Source organism: Pelodiscus sinensis, chromosome 12, assembly GCF_052426305.1.
Source record: "Pelodiscus sinensis isolate ZL-2025 chromosome 12, ASM5242630v1, whole genome shotgun sequence".
NCBI classification, from domain to species: Eukaryota; Metazoa; Chordata; order Testudines; family Trionychidae; genus Pelodiscus; species Pelodiscus sinensis.
In genome coordinates this window covers 997,733-1,018,168 of record NC_143063.1, presented here as the reverse complement: position 1 = coordinate 1,018,168, position 20,436 = coordinate 997,733, and the positions used below count along the sequence as shown (strand labels likewise).

The 20,436-nt window shown below is 67.8% G+C and overlaps 2 protein-coding genes across 11 annotated transcripts in view; both read right to left on the bottom strand.

Moving 5' to 3' along the window:
- Positions 1–4,804, bottom strand: part of MTSS2 (MTSS I-BAR domain containing 2) — a 56,043-nt gene extending 51,239 nt beyond the window's left edge. For 3 of the 10 annotated variants that reach the window (XM_075940638.2, XM_075940639.2, XM_075940640.2), the window contains exon 1: positions 4,512–4,799. In XM_075940638.2, the coding sequence (XP_075796753.1) occupies positions 4,512–4,580 (69 nt within the window). In that variant the 5' untranslated portion in view covers positions 4,581–4,799. Of the gene's footprint in view, positions 1–4,511 lie in introns of all 10 variants that reach the window. The other 7 variants (XM_075940634.2, XM_075940636.2, XM_075940632.2 and 4 more) reach the window with 6 other exon arrangements.
- A 6,022-nt stretch (positions 4,805–10,826) lies between these two features.
- VAC14 (VAC14 component of PIKFYVE complex) overlaps positions 10,827–20,436 on the bottom strand; it is a 111,211-nt gene continuing 101,601 nt past the window's right edge. The window contains exons 18-19 of the mRNA XM_075940642.2: positions 18,033–18,183; positions 10,827–11,477 (exon numbers count right to left, since the gene is read on the bottom strand). Coding sequence (XP_075796757.2) covers positions 11,315–11,477; positions 18,033–18,183 — 314 coding nt within the window. The 3' untranslated portion in view covers positions 10,827–11,314. The remainder of the gene's footprint in view (positions 11,478–18,032; positions 18,184–20,436) is intronic.

Sequence of the window (20,436 nt, the reverse complement as noted above, 5' to 3'; positions counted from 1 at the left end):
GCGGGGAGGGGAGTCCCGCAGCGCCGGGGGGCGGGGGCGGGGAGGGGAGTCCCGCAGCGCCGGGGGGCGGGGGCGGGGAGGGGAGTCCCGCAGCGCCGGGGGGCAGGGAGGGGAGTCCCGCAGCGCCGGGGGGCGGGGGCGGGGAGGGGAGTCCCGCAGCGCCAGGGGGCGGGGAGGGGAGTCCCGCAGCGCCGGGGGGCGGGGGCAGGGAGGGGAGGCCCAGGCGCACAGGAAAACGCACAGCCCTGTGGTCTCTTCTCCCTCCATGCTCAGGACGCCCCCACAAAAGGTCCCTCTCGCTCCCCCCGCCCCTTTCGCTGCTGTGCCCCATTGGGCTGGCTCCATCTGCACCTGCAGCCCAGGCGAGGGTGGCCAGGCCCAGCCGGAAGGCGGCTGCCCCCCACTAGGCGGGCCGGGCCAGCGCTGGAGCGTGGGGCCCACCAGAGCCCAGGGGCCGGGCCATCCCTCCAGCACGCTCTGCCCACTCCCCGGGCTCTCCCAGGCCCCTAGAGGCTCAAGGGGAAGGGGGGCGGTTTTCCCAGAGCACCAGAGCGGAGCAGGCTGCAGGGCCCAGGGAGGGGAACCCCGCTGAGCAGCCCCTACAGGGTCCCTGCTCCCTGGCCTGGACTGCCCTGGAACTCGGCTCCTCCCAGCTGGGGAGGGGGGGCACCTTTCTGCCTCTCGCCCTGGGAATCCAGGGGCGGCTCCGAGCCGCTCCTCACAGGCTGCCCCTCCCGCTGGCAGAGCCTGGGCCCCGGTCACGGGGGCACGGCAGGGCTGGCTCAAAGCCCTGCTCACCAGCACGCAGACGCTTCGCCCCTCAGTTTCCCCAGAGCGACGAGCTCCTGGGAACAGGGCCTGGCCTGGCCTGGCTGGCTGTGTCTGGCGGGGCGGGGACGGCCCCCCGGCTCCGTGCTATGGCCTCTCACTGCCCCCAGCTCAAGTGCACAGGGGCAGTCGGCTCCCCCACTGCCAGCCCACCCGGCAGCACCCGCAGGCCCATCGCCCCTCCACGCCCGCGGGTGCAGCTGGGGCGCCCGGTCTCAGCAGACAGCTGCGGGCCCACAGCTCCAGGGCTGGGCTACGCGGCCTCTCTCGGGGCAGAGCTGCCCTGGCAGAAGTGAGAGCAGCCTGGTGCCCCTCGCGCCCTCCCTGCCTGAGCGCCAGCTGCCAGCGACGCCAGGCGGCTCCAGGCCTGGGGCCCGCAGGGGAGCGGAAGGCACCAGCAGACAGCGGCTGGACCAGCAGGGCGCGGAGCCTGCCAGGCAGGTACAGTTCTGGGGCCTGCTTAGGCCCTGCAATTCCGTGCCCTGCGGCGGTGGCAGAGGAAACACCCAGCGCTGGGCACTGCCAGGACTCCCCCAAGCCAGAGGCCGGGAGCCAGGAGCCCAGCCGGGGGGGGGGGGGGGCGGTGGCAGAGGGAACACCCAGCGCTGGGCACTGCCAGGACTCCCCCAAGCCAGAGGCCGGGAGCCAGGAGCCCAGCCGGGCGGGGGGGGGGGGGTGGCAGAGGGAACACCCAGCGCTGGGCACTGCCAGGACTCCCCCAAGCCAGAGGCCGGGAGCCAGGAGCCCAGCCGGGCGCGGGGGGGGGGGGCAGAGGGAACACCCAGCGCTGGGCACTGCCAGGACTCCCCCAAGCCAGAGGCCGGGAGCCAGGAGCCCAGCCGGGCGCGGGGGGGGGGCGGTGGCAGAGGGAACACCCAGCGCTGGGCACTGCCAGGACTCCCCCAAGCCAGAGGCCGGGAGCCAGGAGCCCAGCCGGGCGGGGGGGGGGGGTGGCAGAGGGAACACCCAGCGCTGGGCACTGCCAGGACTCCCTCAAGCCAGAGGCCGGGAGCCAGGAGCCCAGCCGGGCGGGGGGGGGGGGTGGCAGAGGGAACACCCAGCGCTGGGCACTGCCAGGACTCCCCCAAGCCAGAGGCCGGGAGCCAGGAGCCCAGCCGGGCGGGGGGGGGCGGTGGCAGAGGGAACACCCAGCGCTGGGCACTGCCAGGACTCCCCCAAGCCAGAGGCCGGGAGCCAGGAGCCCAGCCGGGCGGGGGGGGGCGGTGGCAGAGGGAACACCCAGCGCTGGGCACTGCCAGGACTCCCCCAAGCCAGAGGCCGGGAGCCAGGAGCCCAGCCGGGCGGGGGGGGGCGGTGGCAGAGGGAACACCCAGCGCTGGGCACTGCCAGGACTCCCCCAAGCCAGAGGCCGGGAGCCAGGAGCCCAGCCGGGCGGGGGGGGGGGCAGAGGGAACACCCAGCGCTGGGCACTGCCAGGACTCCCCCAAGCCAGAGGCCGGGAGCCAGGAGCCCAGCCGGGCGGGGGGGGGGCAGAGGGAACACCCAGCGCTGGGCACTGCCAGGACTCCCCCAAGCCAGAGGCCGGGAGCCAGGAGCCCAGCCGGGCGCGGGGGGGGGGGGCGGTGGCAGAGGGAACACCCAGCGCTGGGCACTGCCAGGACTCCCCCAAGCCAGAGGCCGGGAGCCAGGAGCCCAGCCGGGCGGGGGGGGGCGGTGGCAGAGGGAACACCCAGCGCTGGGCACTGCCAGGACTCCCCCAAGCCAGAGGCCGGGAGCCAGGAGCCCAGCCGGGCGCGGGGGGGGGGGGTGGCAGAGGGAACACCCAGCGCTGGGCACTGCCAGGACTCCCCCAAGCCAGAGGCCGGGAGCCAGGAGCCCAGCCGGGCGGGGGGGGGGGCAGAGGGAACACCCAGCGCTGGGCACTGCCAGGACTCCCTCAAGCCAGAGGCCGGGAGCCAGGAGCCCAGCCGGGCGGGGGGGGGGGGTGGCAGAGGGAACACCCAGCGCTGGGCACTGCCAGGACTCCCCCAAGCCAGAGGCCGGGAGCCAGGAGCCCAGCCGGGCGAGGCGGGGGGGGGGGGGCAGAGGGAACACCCAGCGCTGGGCACTGCCAGGACTCCCCCAAGCCAGAGGCCGGGAGCCAGGAGCCCAGCTGGGCGGGGGGGGGGGGGCAGAGGGAACACCCAGCGCTGGGCACTGCCAGGACTCCCCCAAGCCAGAGGCCGGGAGCCAGGAGCCCAGCCGGGCGGGGGGGGGGCAGAGGGAACACCCAGCGCTGGGCACTGCCAGGACTCCCCCAAGCCAGAGGCCGGGAGCAGCCCAAACGCTGCGGAGGAAGCCGCAGGCCCCTGCAGCTGGAGGTTTGGCTCTAGCTCCCCAGCTGTCCCCCGCCCCAGGAGCTCAGACCCCTCCAGCAGCAGCGGGCAGCCTGGAAGGGCGACCGGCGAGGTGTCTCCAGGGCCGGGGAGGCGGCGTCTGCACAGCAGCGCGGGGCCGAGGTGGCGGGGCCAGCAGGACACCGGCTCGGGTGGGAGAGGGAGAGCCCCGGGGTCTGGGCACGAACCCGCCACGCGAAGGCAGCAGCGAAACACCCGCCGCTGGCTCGGCCCAAGCGCCCACGGCAGCCCCGCAGCCCCGCGCGCAGGGGAGGGGAGCGGAGCCCGCGGGTCACTGAGTCAGGAGATTTGATCAGCTGGACGGGCTGGGACCCCGACCGGCCAGTGGGCAGCGGCGGGGCCCGGGCCGCCCTCGCTGCTCGGGACTGGGATGGGCAGACGGGACTGTCTGGCGTCCTAGAGCCCCGGCTCGCAGGTGGGAGAGACCCCGCCCGCGCCCCGCGCCCCGCGCCCCGCCACTGCCGCGGTGCGCCCCGGCCCGGCAAGCGCAGCGGCGACTGGCTGCGGGGAGGGGGAGCGGAGACCGGCAGCAGCCCCCCCGCGCAGGCATGTGGGGCTGCAGGGCCCGATCCCGGAGAACGCACCCGGGCCAGGAGAACCCAGAAACCCGCCCCCCCGATACAACCCGCCCCCCCGATACAACCCGCCCCCCCGATACAACCCCCCCGGTTACAACCCGCCCCCCCGGTTACAACCCGGCCCCCCATACAACCCCCCGATACAACCCCCCCGATACAACCCGCCCCCCCATACAACCCCCCGATACAACCCCCCCGATACAACCCGGCCCCCCGATACACCCCGCCCCCCCATACAACCCCCCGATACAACCCCCCCGATACAACCCGGCCCCCCGATACACCCCGCCCCCCCATACAACCCCCCCATACAACCCGGCCCCCCCGATACAACCCGCCCCCCGATACAACCCCCCGATACAACCCCCCCCGATACAACCCGCCCCCCCATACAACCCCCCGATACAACCCCCCCCGATACAACCCGGCCCCCCGATACACCCCGCCCCCCCATACAACCCCCCGATACAACCCCCCCGATACAACCCGGCCCCCCCGATACAACCCCCCGATACAACCCGGCCCCCCCGATACAACCCGGCCCCCCCGATACAACCCCCCGATACAACCCGGCCCCCCCGATACAACCCCCCCGATACAACCCCCCGATACAACCCGCCCCCCCCGAGCCCAATTGGGAAAACAAGCGCCGGGGGCGCCTCCGGGAAGGGCAGCGAGTCCCGGGGGGGCCCCCCTTGTTTACCGGATTCCCGGCGCCGCAGCCCCGCCCATGCGGCCGGGCTCCTACCTTCATGTCGTTGACGATGGCCTGGAACAGGCCCCCCAGGGCCCCGCACTCCTTCTCCGCCGTCTCCATCGCGGCCCTTGCCAGCCCCGCTCAGCGCCCGGCAGCCGCAGCGAGCGCCCCCCGCGCAGCCATGCCGGGCCGGGCCGCTGGAGACGGGCGCACAATGGAGCCGCTGCGCCGGGCTGGCTCCGGGCTGGGGCGGCGCGATGCGGCCGGGCAGCCCAGCGCTGCAACCCGAGCGCGCCGCTGTCACATGGCGCGGGGGAGGGACCCCGCGCGGAGCAGGGGGGCTGCCTGGCCGGGGGAAGCGGCGATGCCCAGGCCCCGGGCTCCGGGGCGGGGCGGGGCGGGGCGCTGCTTGGGCTGGGGGTGGCCGCGCCCCCCCCCGCGCTGAAGTGGATTCCAGCACAGCCAGGGGGAGCGTGGGCCGGGGCTCTCGGCCCCCCACGAGTAGGAGCGCGCTGCAAACCCGCCGCCCAGCCGGGGCAGGGGGCCGGCTCCAAGCACCTTTCAGCCCTGGGGAGGGAGACAGGCCCCTAGTTACTCTGCAGCCCGACCGACGCACAGCCAGGCCAGCCCATGGCAGGCCGCAGGCCAGGGAGGGCCGAAAAGGGCTCCCTGCACCCTGGAAAGGGGCTGATGTCCCGGGGAGCCTGCTGCGCCTGCGGGTTGCTTGGTTTCCAGGCCGAAGCTGGTGCCAGCAGCGGCTGGGAGGTTGCTGTCGCCAGGGCAGCGTAGCTGATTGGTTTTTGTCAAGGGCCCAAGTTCCCGTCAAGTTCCACTCAAGCTCCAGCGGAAATAATGAAACCAACCAATGCCCCGCTGGGGTCAAACAGGGCCCTGCCCTGGGCTAATCCCAACACCCAGGCCCCCACTCCATCACCGAGGGCATGGGCTCCTACCACTGGCCCTAGCAAACCGGGAACCCCAACCACACGCTGCCCCAGAGTCCAGCCAGCCCCCACCTCGCCGCTAGCTCCAGGCACAGCCTGAGTGCCAGGGTGAGATGGCATCTCTCTGTGCCGCTTCACCTGGCCCGGGCCCAGCTCTGGCTCTAGGTCAGCGTCTCCTGGCTGCAGGTTCACAACACTCTGGCCCTCCAGGGCCACACCCGGGCCCCAGGGAAATTTGAGGCCAACATCACGCCTGGCTGCTGCTACTCTAGGGCCCGGGCGGATGGTTCTGAGAAAGTTGGGCTCAGGCACCACTGGCTGCAGCTCTCGCTCCCACAAAGCAGTAAGGCGAGCGCCGGTCTAGCCCCCAGGGCGGGGCTGTCTACCCTCCCCGCCTGGGGAGGTGGGTTTCCCAGCCCACAACTGCACTTCCTTGGCGTGGTCTCTTGCTACATGGCCGTGCCAATCTCTCTCTTCTGCCCCCGGGGTTGCATCCAGAACAGGAGTGAGGCCAGCCAGGACCCTTGCCTTCGCCTTCTCACGCCTCCTGGGAACCCCCGGGGCCAGCACACGTCCTCTTAGCCGCAGAGGCAGGGCTGAGCTAGTCTGCATGCGAGGGGTGAAAACCTCAGTGCAACCTGCAGTCCCCAGGATGGGCAATAGGAGGCAGCTATTCTAGGGAGAAAGGGGAACGTTCTCCCCTGCTCCCCGCCCCCTCCCAGGCCAGCTGGGCACAGAACCTGGCATGGCAGGGCCCTGTATGGCACAGCCAGGAACAAGCGCTCCCTCCAGGGCTGGGTCTATACCTAGGCAGCTGCTGCTGTCCTTAGTGGAGCAGCCAAGTAGGAAACTGGAGCTCCAAGTCCAGGCTCCTTCCCCCAGCTCTCCAGGATGGCCTGTAGGTTCAGCTCTGGCTGGTCTGTCCCCTCAGTCGCTATAGCAACTTGAAAGGCAAACGCAGGGGCCTTGTCCTGCTGGAGCCGGGGCCCTGCTGAGCTGCAGTGGGTGCCCAACGACCCAAACACCTGGGGGCCCAGGGATTTGACTTGTGTCAAGGCCCTGCAGAAAGGCACCAAGCCCGGCTGCAGCCCAGGCTGGTGGTCTCACGGCTGCCAAGGGAAACGTACTCCTGGGCCCAGAAGAGGGAGGATGGCAGAGGGGGAAGGAGCAAGTCTGGGATGTGGGTTCAAGGCCCGACTGTGCCCTACCCTGCTCATTAGGCAGTCGCTCACTTGGGCTCAGATCCTCGAGGGACAGGGCCTTGGATGCTCAGTTCTGCTGCTGGGACAATCGGGGTTGGGGGGTGAAAGGGGGGAGCAGCTCAGAGACTGGGGGCCGGCGCCACCACCGGAGCCAGATTTTGCTTTTTCCATGGGGAGGTCACCCAGCCCTGGGGGAAGGGGCTGGACTGATGGCCGTGGTGGCACCTGCATCCCCGGGCTAGGACACCTGTTCGGATTATTCCACTGCCAGCATGGAGGTCTCAATGGCTCCCCTCAACACTGAAGGCAGCGCACAGCTCTGAGCTACTGGGACCCTCGCCCCCTCTGCTCAGGCTTGGCCAGGGACGGCCCACAGAAAGCTCCTGCATGTGCACGGAGGGAAGACCAGCCCCAGGGCCATTCCTGCTGGGGCGCCAGGAGCAGGGTACGACAGCAGCTCCAACGAGCCGAGGGGAAGGCGCCACGCTAAGGCAAGTTTTGCAAAAGGAGCTCCTGGCCCCTCTGGGCTGGTGAGCCTGACGTCGGGGCCAGGCTGACTGGTAGGGACAGAACGAGCAGCCACAGCCATGAACACGCTAGGCTGCGGCAGAGTCAACGTGGCTTGTCAGTGGCAACCCTGCCTCCCAGCAGTCTGCTCGAGTTCTCTGGGGGCCAACGTGTACTTGGACTTGCAGAAAGCCGTCGCAAGCTCCCTCACCAAAGGCGCGTCAGCGAGGAAAGCAGCCATGGGGGCAGAGGGACGGTCTTCTCGCGGCTCAGCAACTCGGTAGCAGGCAGGAGGTAGAATAAATGGCCAGTTTTCATAATGGAGCCAGGAACATTAGAGACGCCCCCGTGTTCTGTGCCGGGCCCAGTGCTGCTGGACACTTTGACAAGGGAGCTGGAACCAGGGCAAACGGAGCTGGCAAGGTTTGCAGATGTCACTGAACTATTCAAAAGAGCCACGGCCCAAGCAGACTCCGAAGAGCTACAAAGGGATCTCACAAAGCTGGGGACTGGGGAAGGAAATGGGAGATGAACTATACTATTGGGAAAAGGCAGGTAATGCACCGCGGAAAACAATCCCAGCTGCACGTACAAATTGATGGGGACTAAATGAGCTGTTACCACTGGAGAGAGACCTTGGAGTCAGCGTGGGGAGCGCTCTGAAAACACCCCCTTCGTGTGCAGCGGCAGCCCAAAAAGCAACCAGCACTGGGATTCTTTAGGAAAGGGACAAATAAGGAGAAAAGTTCTAGACATGGCCGGTATTCCCACACCTCGAATACTGCATCCAGGTCTGGTCACCACATCCCAAATAAGGAAAATTGGAAAAGGGCAACACACGATATGGGGCATGGCATGGCTTTTGTATGACAACAGATTACAAGCGCTAGAAGCGCTCGGCTTAGAAAGAGACGAGTAAGGGGGATATAAGAGAGGTCCGATAAGATCTCGACTGACATGAAGAAAGACCAGGCCAGAGTTATTTACCCCTCCACATAAAGCCAGAGCTCACTCAACACAAATTAATAAGCAGTATGTTTATAAGAAACATTAGGAAGCATTTCTTCATATAGCATCTTGTCAACCTGTGGAACTCCTTGCCAAGGGAGAGGGCCAAACCTATGACTGGGTTGCAGCAAGAATTAGGGGCGGAATCCTGTAAAGACTGACACCAGCCTGAGTCTGAGGTGACTGCTGGGAAACTCAGGCCCTGGGGATCAGGGCAAGGCCTGGAGAGAGTTGGAGAAATGAGAGAAGACTGAACAAATGTCCTCAGAGGTGACTTCCCTTTGCCCAAATGGCCAGCGAGTCTGTGCACAGCATGGGTCAGCATTTCACTCCCAGCTCCTGGGACACCTACAGAGGAGATCCGCAGGCCTGGCTGAAGGTGTTCAGGGCACACACCAGTGTTTCCTCTAATCTTTTCCATCCCTGTGCAGAATAATTTTGATGTGCACCAAGGCATGTGTGAACGTGCATCACCAGAAGAAACACAAACTTAGCTGTAGGTGCTCTGCTAATCAGTTGGGCAGCACTGGAATTTCTCTGTGCAGCTGCACAATCTCACAACTGGAGTTCAGTGTGCAAATAAGGCAAAGTTGTTTACTTGCTCCCATAACACAAGAACTAGGGTCACCAAATGAAATGAATCGGCAGCAGGTTTAACACAAACCAAAGGAAGTTTTTCTTCGGGCAATGCACAGTCAACCTGTGGAACTCCTCGCCAGAGGATGTTGTGAAGGCCAGGACTAGAAGAGGGTTCAAAAAAGGGCTAGGAAAATTCACGGAGGACAGGTCCAGCAACAGCTAGTTCCCAGGATGGGCAGGGCTGGTGTCCCAGCCTCTGTTTGCCAGAAACTGGGAATGGGCAACAGGGGTGGGGTCACTTGATCACCTGGCCCTGGCAGGCAGGACACTGGGACGGATGGGCCTTTGGCCTGACCCAGCTGACTGCTCTGCTCCGCCCCACGCGCTGGCAGCGGATACACCGTAGCCAAGCCCTTTGAAGGAAGCTGATGGCCTGACCCGCAGTCACAGGAACTTTCCAGTCCCATCAGCGGGCTCTGGCGCGAGCGCTTGGCTTGACGCTGCACGGTGCTGAGCGAATCCGGCTCCAGTTGGCCGCAGGGGGATTAAAGGGCCTCGGCCGGACCTGGCCCTCTGCCCTTCCCCCGTCCGCTGGTAAGGGTTACCTAGAAGAGGCAGGTGGCTTTGAGTGAGCGCTGGCGCTGATCCCGCCCTGTGCTGACTGGCGGGGTGTGATGTGAAGTAGGTGTTGCTGGCAGCAGCGCTGCGGAGCACAGCCCGGACCCTGGCGGAGCGCGCTGGGAGCGGCGGGCAGGTACTGTGGCTGCTACAGCTGGCTGGACAGCTGAGTTTGCTGGCTCCACAGGGCTAGGCCAGTGAGCCCCCAGCAAGGGAGGGTTTTGCTTGCTGCTGCCCGTGTGGCAGAGGCCTGGGAGAGAAGTGGAGGAAAAGCTGAACCTTGTCCTTACCGAAGGCAGCGTGAGGGTGCCGGCCAGCGCGACCCTGCCAGGAACGCCGCCTCCGACGAGCGGCACAGCCAGCAGCCGCAGGGCTGGCCCCGCTGCCCTGGAACCCAGCTGAAGGTCCCAGGCTGGGCCTGGCTGTCGAGCGGGAGGAGAAAACCCGGCAGAACTGTCAGGACGTGACTCGCGGTGGGGCTGCCACAGCCCAGCTGGCCCTCGCCTGCACGCAATGCCAAGCCCTTGCTGCTGGAGGCGGTGCCACCCGTGGTACGGACCCAAGCACTGGGGACGGGCCGAGAGACCAGATCAACTTGCTCTGTGAGCAGCCCCAGGGGTTTCCAGCCCCAGGGAGCCCTGTGCCAGGAGCAGCCAGTCCAAGTTCGGGGCTGGGGCAGCCGGGACCCTGTTCCCAGGCCCGGGAGGAGCAGGAAGGTGACTGGTGCTTTGCCGACATTTCCAGGCCGGTGGGACCAGGAAGGAGCTTTCAGCATCAACCGAGGCCTCGGCCTGTCAAGCCGAGTCAAGGGGAGGGGGAGGAAGCGCGCACAAGAGGTGGCCCACCAGGGCCAGAGGCCCGCGTCTGCAATGGAGCCCCGGCTGCGAGTCAGGAAGGAGCAGAGGGGCTGGCGCTGGGGAATCCCTGCTCACGGCCGCCAGGAAAGGACCTGCCACGTCGTTCTGCACTCGGGGGCAGGGCGTGAGCGGAGGGATCTAGGCAGGGAGGGCTGCCTGGCACTGGGGAGAGGAGCGGGCCCCCTCTGTGTACAGAAACATGGCTGTTCTACTGCCTGCCCACCCACACCGTCCCCTGCCAGGAGCGCTGCTCTCAGCTCGCTGACAGACGTGGAGTCAGAGCTCGCCTTGATCTCCCGGGTGTGCATCCCACCCCAAGGCAGAGGCTGTCGGGGGGGTGCCCCCAGTCTCGGTGCGACGGCAGCTCCGTCGGCCTGCTCAGCCCTGGAAAACCCCTCTTGCCCCTGCAGCCTGCACCTCCCGGACAGAGGCTACCACGGCAGGGCCCACGGGGCCGTAACCCGGCCCTGGAGCAGGGATGCTGCAGCGGGGGGCTAGTGCCACCAGGACCGGACCCCTGCCAGGTCTCCGGGTGCCCCTACCTAGGATCAGTCTGGGCACACCCCTCCCAGACCTCGCCACACTGAAGGGTGCAGAGGGCAGCAGCCAGCATGGGGTCTCCCCCAAGGAGCAGCAGACGCCAGGCAGGGACTCTGCCAGCACACTTTTATTTCCACCGCGGGCGCTCAGACCGGTACAAATCTGCTGGGACCGCAGCCCCCGGCTGCCAGGGGGTGCCAGGCCACAGGAGGGCGACACGGTGCGGTAGCCACAGGGAGCGGAGGCCAGTGCACGTGGGAGGCCGAGGAGCCCACCGAGAGGGACGCCGACCTGGCGAGCGACGGGGGAGGCGATGCCAATCCAGTCCCAGGCCCACAGGCCCATGCCTGCGGGAGGCTGGAGGTAGCGGAAAGTGCTTCTTCCCTCTGGCCTCAGCTGACTGCCAGGGAGGCCTTAGTGAGTCTCCAAGGGTGGGGCAGCGGCTTTGCTGGTCCCTCGAGCCCCCACTCTGGAGCTGAGCAGGGGGTGCTGGGCTCCGGCAGTGTCTGGAGACCCTTCCTCCGCTAAGCGCCGCGCCCACCCTCCACCTCTGCCCCAACGGAGCCGCCGCGTCCCGCCAGCTCCCCCCGCTCACGGGCTCAGAGCACGACCCTTCGGTCTGGGGGCTCCCCCCGGCCGGCTCGCTGGTGCCTCACTTCCAGGTGCTTGTTCTGGACGCGCTCAAAGTGCTGCAGCAGCTCCAGGTAGTCGATGTTGGCAGCCGTCGCTTTCTTGAAGCCCAGCGTGCTCTTGGTGCTGTCCCTGGGGGGAGGGAGCAGAGTGAGAGGAGAGGCCAGGGCACCTGCCACGCACCCGGTGCCATTTCCACCCCCGCAGCGCTGCTCGTGGGACGCTGGCCCCAGGGCCGCGGCAGAGCGCCCGCCCGGGCAGCAGGGCAGCGGCGGGACAAGGACGGCAGCACAGCCTGCGCTAGGAGCAGGCCCAGGCCGAGGGTCTGGGTCTCACAGCAGTGACACGGCTGCCCTTCCCCCACGTTTCTAACCCACGCCCTGGTGCACAGCTCCGAGCGCCAGCCTGGTGTGGGGCTGAGCCATGGGCCTGGGAGAGCTGGCTCAGTGCGACAAGACAGGCCTGCACACAAGGCTGCTGGCGCGTCGGACGCCGGAGCCTGCACCACTCGCTGCCTAGAGCCGGGGAGGGGCTGGTGCCTTCCTGCAGCCGCTCCAGCCTGGGGGCAGGATGCCAGGTGTCCCCAGGACAGCCTGCTGCAGGCCTGCCCAGAGGAGCCGCCCAATGACCAGCCTGCCAGGGGTCCTGCGCCCCAGCACCGCCCCGCCTGAGCCCACCTGCAGCCCCCACGGGACCCCGGCTGGTCTGTGCCAGAGAGCCGGACCGGAAGGGCCAGAGCCCGGTGGGAGCACAGGGGCAGCAGCAGAGGCCTGGGGGGCCCTAGCACAGGGTTCTCGAGCCCCACCCCCAAAGAGACGTGACACTCGCAGCGGGAGGGCTCCTGCCCCGTGCGGCCGGCTACTCGGGGCCCTCCAGCTTGTGACAACCAGGCTGGGGCCTGGCCAGCTGCTGGTCCAGTCCCAGGTTCTGCGGAGCCCTCGAGCCCTGCGGCACTGCCTGCGGGAGGCTGTCCTGGCGCAGCGGGCACAGCGCCTGGGACGGGCTGCCCGAGCGGGGCGCTGCTGCTGCGAGGAAGCAGAGCTCTCAGCCGGGCTGCTGCCTCGGGTCCTCTCAAAGCCAGCCCATCTGGCCACCGCCCGCCCACGCCGCCGGGCCCTTCGCTCCGTCCGACCGCACTCCCCTTCCTCTCCCTGCCTCCTACGCCCCGTGCAGGCTGCACCGTCTGCTCGCCCACCCCGGCTCCCACCCCACGGGCTCCGGCCCAACGCCAACCGCCCTCAAGCGCTGGGGTGGTGTCCGGCTCCTGGAGAGGCTCTGCCACAGCCCCCCACAAATCCCCATGTGGCGGGGGGGTGCAAGGCGAGGCGCCAAACGCACATGTGGAAACACCCGGCTTGGAGCCAGACGTGCTGCCTGGGACGCGGCCCCGGCCCAGATACAGCCAGTGGCGTGGAGAGCACACGAGCAGCGAGCCGGGGGAGAGAGCAGGAGGGGGGACGGTCTGCCCGGGCCCACGCAGGAGAGAACACGCTGCTGAGGGGAGGAGGGAAGGCAGCTGTTTGGTAGGAGCCATGGGCTGGGCTCAGCCACCCCCGAGGGGAGATCCCAGCCCCGTGCCAGGTGTGAGCACGGTCACTTCCCTCGGCTACTCGCGGGCACGGCCAAGGGATGCACAGGCTCCGGCTAGCGCGAGATGGCTCCAGGGGCTCCAGCCAGAGGGTCAAAGCACTTGCACTCCGGCAGCCAGCGCCCACAGAAGCCACGTGCGCGCTGCTACGGACAGAGGCGGGCTGGCAGCTTCAACGGATGTTCCTAGCGCAGAGCAGCCCCACGGCCGTGTAGAGTCACACCCGCAGTTCAAGCAGCTCCAGGGCTCTATGTCCCACGGGCACGAGGGCCAGGGATCGCCCGCTGGCTTCGTGGCACCAGGCGTCAAGGCTGGCAGAATGAGCTCGCCCAGGTGGGTGCTTGGGAAATGGGGAGCCCAAAAGCACAAACGGGTGCTGAGTGACCTGCGCCATTCTCCTGCTCCACTCCATGCTGGTCAGGCCTCGGCTGGAGTCGTGTCCAGTTCTGGGCACCGCAGTGCTGGAGAGACGTCGCCACACTGGAGAAAGTCCAGAGAAGAGCAACACAAAACTGAAGGTCTAAAAACACCATGGCCCGCGAGGGAAGACGGAAGGAACTGGGCCGGGTTAGTCTGGCAAGAAGACAGGGGACAGGAGAGCGCTTTCCAAATAGCTGAAAGGGTGTCACGGGGGAGGGGGAATTGCTCCCCTTGGCTCTGCAGACAGGACAAGCAGCAACGGGACTGAGCTGCAGCCGGGGAGGTTGAGGTTGGACGTTGGGAAACCCGCCTGCCTGTCGGGGTGGCTAAGCACGGGGGGAAGTTGCTGAGGGAGGCTGTGGATGAAGAGCGGGTTGGACACAGTGTCAGGGATGGTCTGGTGCTTGGTCCTGCCGTGAGGGCAGGAGACAGGACTAGAAGGCCTCACAAGGCCCCTTCCAGGCCTAGGCAGAGGCTGCCCTGGTTTTGGAGGGGGGAACCTCTCCCCCGAGGGAAGGGGAGTCACAGAGGTGGAAGGCTAGGCCGGGGAAGAGCATGCGCGCTCCCACAGCGGAACGGGGACAGCGCCGGCTGCATGCTGCCTCGGGCACTGTGCGCGGGAAGCTGTACTCGCAGGCTTGGCCAGCTCATAAAGAGCATTTGTCTCCTTGAGATTAACTGGAATTAGGAGCCAGGCGGCTTGCGGGCCGGGTGCATGGCTGCCCGAGGCTTCCCCTGGCCTGGACACGTCGCGAGGGAGGCCAATCCGGGAACCCGGCCGCCCCATCCACACACAGCGTGAGGAGCCGGGCTGACGGGTTTGCGGAGCTCTGAGGAGCTCAGGCCCCGCCCGGAAGGATTAACCCTTCAGGCCCGTTCCCAGCGCTCAGACAGGCAGAGCTGAACGGCAGTTTCTCCAGCTGAATCAGATGCTGCTTGAGGAGCCTCCTTCCTGTTTCCAGGCCGGGGCCTTTCCGCTGCGCTCTCCGGGCCTGCGCAGGGGCTGGGGAGCAGCGGCCCGGGTTCCCAGGAGGGAACAGACTCTGCTATTGTGCCTGGCCAGGGGCTCACACCGGGTTCAGAGCCAGGCTTGCTGAGCCAAGGCCCAGTCTGTCAAGCAGCGCCACAGCCAGCTCGGAGCCCTCCGGCCATGGCGCATCTCACAGCCCTGGAGAATGCTGGGTGCCCGGCACAAGGCCCGGCCTCCGGAAGCTCTGAGCGAAGGGCACGCTGAGCACCTGGGGCCCCTCAGCAGGCAGGCCGAGATGGAGGCCCGCAGCCGTGAGGGCCACGCCGGGGCAGTGCTCCAGGTGCTGGGGCGCCGCAGTCTGGAGACGCGTGGCCTACGGGAGCGCAGCCCCGTTTCACACCGACCCAGCCCCCCGAGTAGGGTGGCCAGGGGGCGGCTGCTTTAAATGCTGGGAGCCAGCTGGGGAGGGCAAGCTGCTGGCTTGCTCTTTCTGGCGCCAGTGGCAGCGGAAAACACAGGAACGACAAGAGGCAGGGTGGGCTAAATGGCAGGACTCTGGCTGAGCCGGTCGAATTCCAGCTGTACCACTGGCCTGCGGCGTGACCGAGAGGGAGGCCCAGCTTGGTGCCTCAGTTCCCCCGCCGGCCTTTGCCGACTAACACCAGGTGGGGGCAGGGACAGCCCCTCTCTGTGCCTAGCGCAGTGGGTGCGTAATTGCAGGAGACAAGCGCAGACGTGCCTCTCCTGTGCCGACCCCTCCTGGATTAAGAGATTAACCCAGGGGTTAGCGCTGGTCAGACGGGGAGCCCAGGCAAGGCGGCAATGGTGCAGACAAAGGAGGGGAGGCACCCTGATGGGGCCCCCGGACAGCTCTGTGCAGCCAGGGGGTTAATCCCTTTCCCCCAGGGCTTCCCACGGCCCCAGCTGGCTTCCCCTGGGAGGGGCCGGCTTCCCCGTCTCATGGAATGTAGGTCAGTTAGCCAGAGGTGCAGGCTGACAGCTCAGAGCTCCACAAAGACAGCAGAGGACTCCTCCCCCGCGAATGCGCGCACACACACACGCACACGCACACACACGCACACACACACGCACACGCACACGCACACACACACGCGCACACACACGCGCACACGCACGCACGCACACACGCACGCACACACGCACGCACACACACACGCACACACACGCGCACACACGCGCACACACACGCGCACACACACGCGCACACACACGCGCACACGCACACACGCACCCCCCCCCGCGGGGACGGCTCCTCGGCACGGGCCCTGGAGAGCGGCCTGCTGGGGACAAGCGGCTTCCTGCGCCCCTTGGAACGCTGGCCCCAGGGCCCTGCAGAGGAGGGATAAGCCTTTGACAGCGCCACACAGGATGTGCCCTCCCAGCTCATTAGCCAGGGCTTCAAAGAGCAGCAGCCCAGCGCAATGGAGGAGCTGGGCAGCCAGGCCAGGGTACCCCAGGAGCCTGCCCCACCATGGCTACACCCCTGGGGTATGTTGAGCCTGGCCCGTTTTAGGATAGCACCAGCTGGAGACCCTGGCAGGCCTTGCTGACCTGCCCCCCGCGCTCTGCTCCAGTGAGGAGCAGAACCAGCCGCCCTGGCCCACCTGAGGGGCAATCTGGAGGGACGGGCACTGGGCCAGCCCCGTTGCGCCCAGCGACACCAGCTGGAGAGCTCGCGGCCAGCCGGCGGCAGGGTGCAGAGCCAGGCTGGGTGCTGGCGGGGGCTGGGCCCGGTCTGCACGGCTGAGGCTGAGGCGCCAAGGCGTGCCCACAGAAGGGGCCATTGGGATCAGGCAGCCGGAGGTCCTGCGTGACCAGAATCGGGGGGCTGCCCAGAGGCAGAGGGGCCAGGAGAGCAGAGCAGGCAGCTGTCCAAGGCCCAGTGGCCCACGAACCTCGCAGGAGGCCGAGCGCGAGACCCCTGGCTCCCCACACGGCCTGTTGCAGGAGCCCCGGGTAGCTCCCAGGGCCATTCCCGGCCGGGGGGGAGAGGGGCAGCTGACGGGAACGGCGCCGGGCTCCATCCAGCGCAAATCGTCTCCAGAGCTCTGCTTGTTTCCATGGCGACCCCACAAGTGAAATTTTCCATCCTAGATGCCAAATGCCTGTGGATGAGGCACAGCCCTCCCAGGGCTCCCAAATATAGACACAGCCGCCGAGCAGCCACCGGGCCGGGCCCTTTCCCGCGCCGGGCCGGCGGCAGCGCGCAGGACGCCTCGGGCCGGGCCCTTTCCCGCGCCGGGCCGGCGGCAGCGCGCAGGACGCCTCGGGCCGGGCCCTTTCCCGCGCCGGGCCGGCGGCAGCGCGCAGGACGCCTCGGGCCGGGCCCTTTCCCGCGCCGGGCCGGCGGCAGCGCGCAGGACGCCTCGGGCCGGGCCCTTTCCCGCGCCGGGCCGGCGGCAGCGCGCAGGACGCCTCGGGCTGGGCCCCTTTCCCGCGCCGGGCCGGCGGCAGCGCGCAGGACGCCTCGGGCCGGGCCCTTTCCCGCGCCGGGCCGGCGGCAGCGCGCAGGACGCCTCGGGCCGGGCCCTTTCCCGCGCCGGGCCGGCGGCAGCGCGCAGGACGCCTCGGGCCGGGCCCTTTCCCGCGCCGGGCCGGCGGCAGCACGCCTCGGGCTGGGCCCCTTTCCCGCGCCGGGCTGGCGGCAGCGCGCAGGACGCCTCGGGCCGGGCCCTTTCCCGTGCCGGGCCGGCGGCAGCACGCAGGACGCCTCGGGCCGGGCCCTTTCCCGCGCCAGGCCGGCGGCAGCGCGCAGGACGCCTCGGGCCGGGCCCTTTCCCACGCCGGGCCAGGGGCAGCACGCCTCAGGCTGGGCCCGTTTCCCGCGCCAGGCCAGGGGCAGCACACCTCAGGCTGGGCCCGTTTCCCGCGCCGGGCCAGGGGCAGCACGCCTCAGGCTGGGCCCGTTTCCCGCGCCGGGCCGGCGGCAGCACGCCTCAGGCCGGGCCCTTTCCCACGCCGGGCCGGCGGCAGCGTTCAGGACGCCTCGGGCCGGGCCCGTTTCCTGCGCCGGGCTGCAGCGGAGCAGGCGGCTCAGAGCAGCCCCGATGCTGCTTGCACAGCGGGGGCTCTGCCTGGCCAGCCAAGCAGCTCCCGCGCCAGCCCCAGGTCTCAGTGCCTGCCAGATGCCCTTGACTGCTGCAGAAGGCAGAGGCACCCTGGCATCTCCGGGATGTTGCCGGAGGGGGAGTTGCAGCAGGAGTCAGATGCCTCTGCCCATCTCCCCAGCTACCCGCTGCAGCAGGGCAGGGCGCCAGCAGGCTGCTGCAAGCAGACAAGTCTCTGCCCACCACCCCCTACGGGTCACGGCTTTGTCTCAAAGGGAAGGGCAGCTCCACTAAATACTGCGCGCAGGTCACCCCGCCCCAGCCAACAGCTGAGCACGGTTCAGGCCCCTCCCTCACGACTCCTCTCCCTCCCCAGGGCTGCCCTTGCGCCTGCCCACATCCTGCCCATCTTCCCGGGCCCAGCCCATGCTGCGCCACTGAACAGCAGAGCCGAGGGGCTCAGCACGGGCAGGGCTGGAACGCTGGGGGCGCATCATGCTAAGAGCTCTGGGTTGGCTCCCACCCGGGCAGTGCCCGTTCCTGGAGTATAATGCACACGCTGCTGGCAGGGAGGCTCCGAGCGCCTCTGAAGAGGGCTGGAGGCCCTGTCCCTGGGGCCAGCCATGGCTGGTGTCACTCACGTGGTCTGCAGGAGCTCGGGGTTGGGCACGCACTGCAGGCGGTGGGAGAGGAGCTGGAAGGCGCTGCTCTGAGGCAGCAGCATCAGCAGCCCGTAGAGAGCCCTGATCAGGTAGGGGTTATTCTTCACGTCCAGCAGCTGCAGGCGCAGATCTGTGGCCAGAACAGACAGGTGAGAACAGCTGTTCCATCGGGCAGTCGCACCCCCAAGCCACCCCCCAGGGCTTCCAGAGAGAGCTGGGTCCTTCCTTACGAGCCACCCCTAACGCTTCCTGGTCAGCCCACGAAAGCAGCCCCTGGGAGCCACGTGCCCACCTGCCCCCAGGCCGGCAAGCACAACTCCCCCCGGGCCCGTCACTCTCCACCCCAACGCCAGCTTCGACGTGCCACTGCTGCCACCACGCAGGGCTGCTGGGCAGGAATCCCCTTCAACACCACGCTGCTCAGAGCATTGGCACTCCCAGTTCCAGCCGCCAGGCCGCCACGCACCCAGGCGGTGCTAGGAAAAGATGCCTCCTACTAGGCCCCTGGGCGGGCACCGTGGCACCCCTGGAGGCCACTGCTTCGGTCCACGCCCTGCCACCGTCCCCAGCTTCAGCTGCAGTGGCCCTGCATGGACGGGGACGGGGTGGCCTCTCAGGCCCAAGTGGCATTTGGATCCTGGCCCTGGAAAGGCAGGCTCAGAACAGGGCAAAACGCTGCGCCCTGGCAGGCAAACTCCCATTTCCAAAGCAGCCCAGGGTAGGACAGACCCCCCGTGGAACCAGCCCTGCCCTGCAGCTCAGAACCTGCCCATGGCCAGTGTCCCCTGGAAGCTGTGCACTTGTGCGACTGCTCAGAAGAGATTCAGATGCTAAATAGATGATTAACAAACCTTAACAAAGGGTTTATTTCTACTGGTGGTGCACATTAGCACATGCAGTGGCGCATATAACAAACTTGATTCTGCACATGGACGGGAAGCAGAAGGAACACTGCCAATGCCCATAGATTAGATGGTTTCCTGGTGTCATTCCGCTTCTCGGCCATCCCTTGCATACATCCCTTCACCACCTTGCAGATGGGCGGCTCAAGTCAACCCGTTGCAGTTCTACAGTGCAAAGTACCCAGGTAAAACCAGCACTTTCCTGCTCTACAGACCTACACACTCAGCATCACACCCCACCTGCAGCCGCTCGGGGGACAAGAAGGGCAGTTTGCTACCCTGGAGGTGACACTAGGAGGGCTTGTCACGGGGATGGCAATGTGCTATGCCAGCCCCTGTGGCACACCGACCTGTCCTGCATCTCTGCCAGCCCTCCTCTGGGACAGACGGCCCCTTATGCTGGGGCAGAGCAACATCCTACTTGCTCCAGCTCAATCGCACCTTAGAATTCCCACAGACAACACTCAGCCAGCCCTGAACCAGACTCTGAAGGCGTATCCGCCAGGAGAGGGCCGCGCGGACAGACACACGTCCCGACTCTGAAGGCGTATCCGCCAGGAGAGGGCCGCGCGGACAGACACACGTCCCGACTCTGAAGGCGTATCCGCCAGGAGAGGGCCGCGCGGACAGACACACGTCCCGACTCTGAAGGCGTATCCGCCAGGAGAGGGCCGCGCGGACAGACACACGTCCCGACTCTGAAGGCGTATCCGCCAGGAGAGGGCCGCGTGGACACACACGTCCCTGCGCAGTGCTGGCTGTCCCTTAGGGCTGAGCCAGCTCGGCACTGGGGCGCTCTTGCTCGTTCCCGGTACCACTCGCCACGCAGAGCCCACACCTACCCTGTTCCTCCCCTCCCCCTGGGTCCAGCGAGAGAGTTCTTTGGGGAGCGCAGACAGCAAAGCCTTTTGCCCTGGGTAAGGTTGCGCACTTGCCCCTGGCACTGCTGGGCTGCCTTCCTCTCCCGTCAGGCGAGCCCCTCCCAGGCTTGCAGGGCAGATGCCCACGCTGGGCCTTGCAGTACAGGCTATGGCTGGGAGACGGAAGCTACTGCAGGCAGCGAACACTGCACATGCCGAATGCAAACCCCACGGCCACCAGGCGAGCCATCCGGCCGCCGCTGCGCATATCAGCACTCAGCTGCACCACGGGGAGCTTGGCATGAGCTGGCACCTGCCCTGCCGGATCCCAGCGCGCGCCCACATGCCTGAGCGGACGCTGCTCTTTCAGCAGCATCCAAACGGGCTCAGCCGCTGGCCGGCCCTGCAGGCAGGAAGAGCTGGGCCCGAGGCGAAAGCCGAATGCAGGCAGGGACCCGGGTTCCACTGCTTGCCCAGGACTCCCTGCAGCACCGCTATGCTAGTCCTCGTCCTGGCAAAGGACCATGACAAGGGCAGACCCTCCGTCCAAGCCCCGACTCCTTTCCCCGCACCCCACGGGGGGTCTGAGCTGGCGGGAGGGCCGGCGAGTCCCGTCCGCTC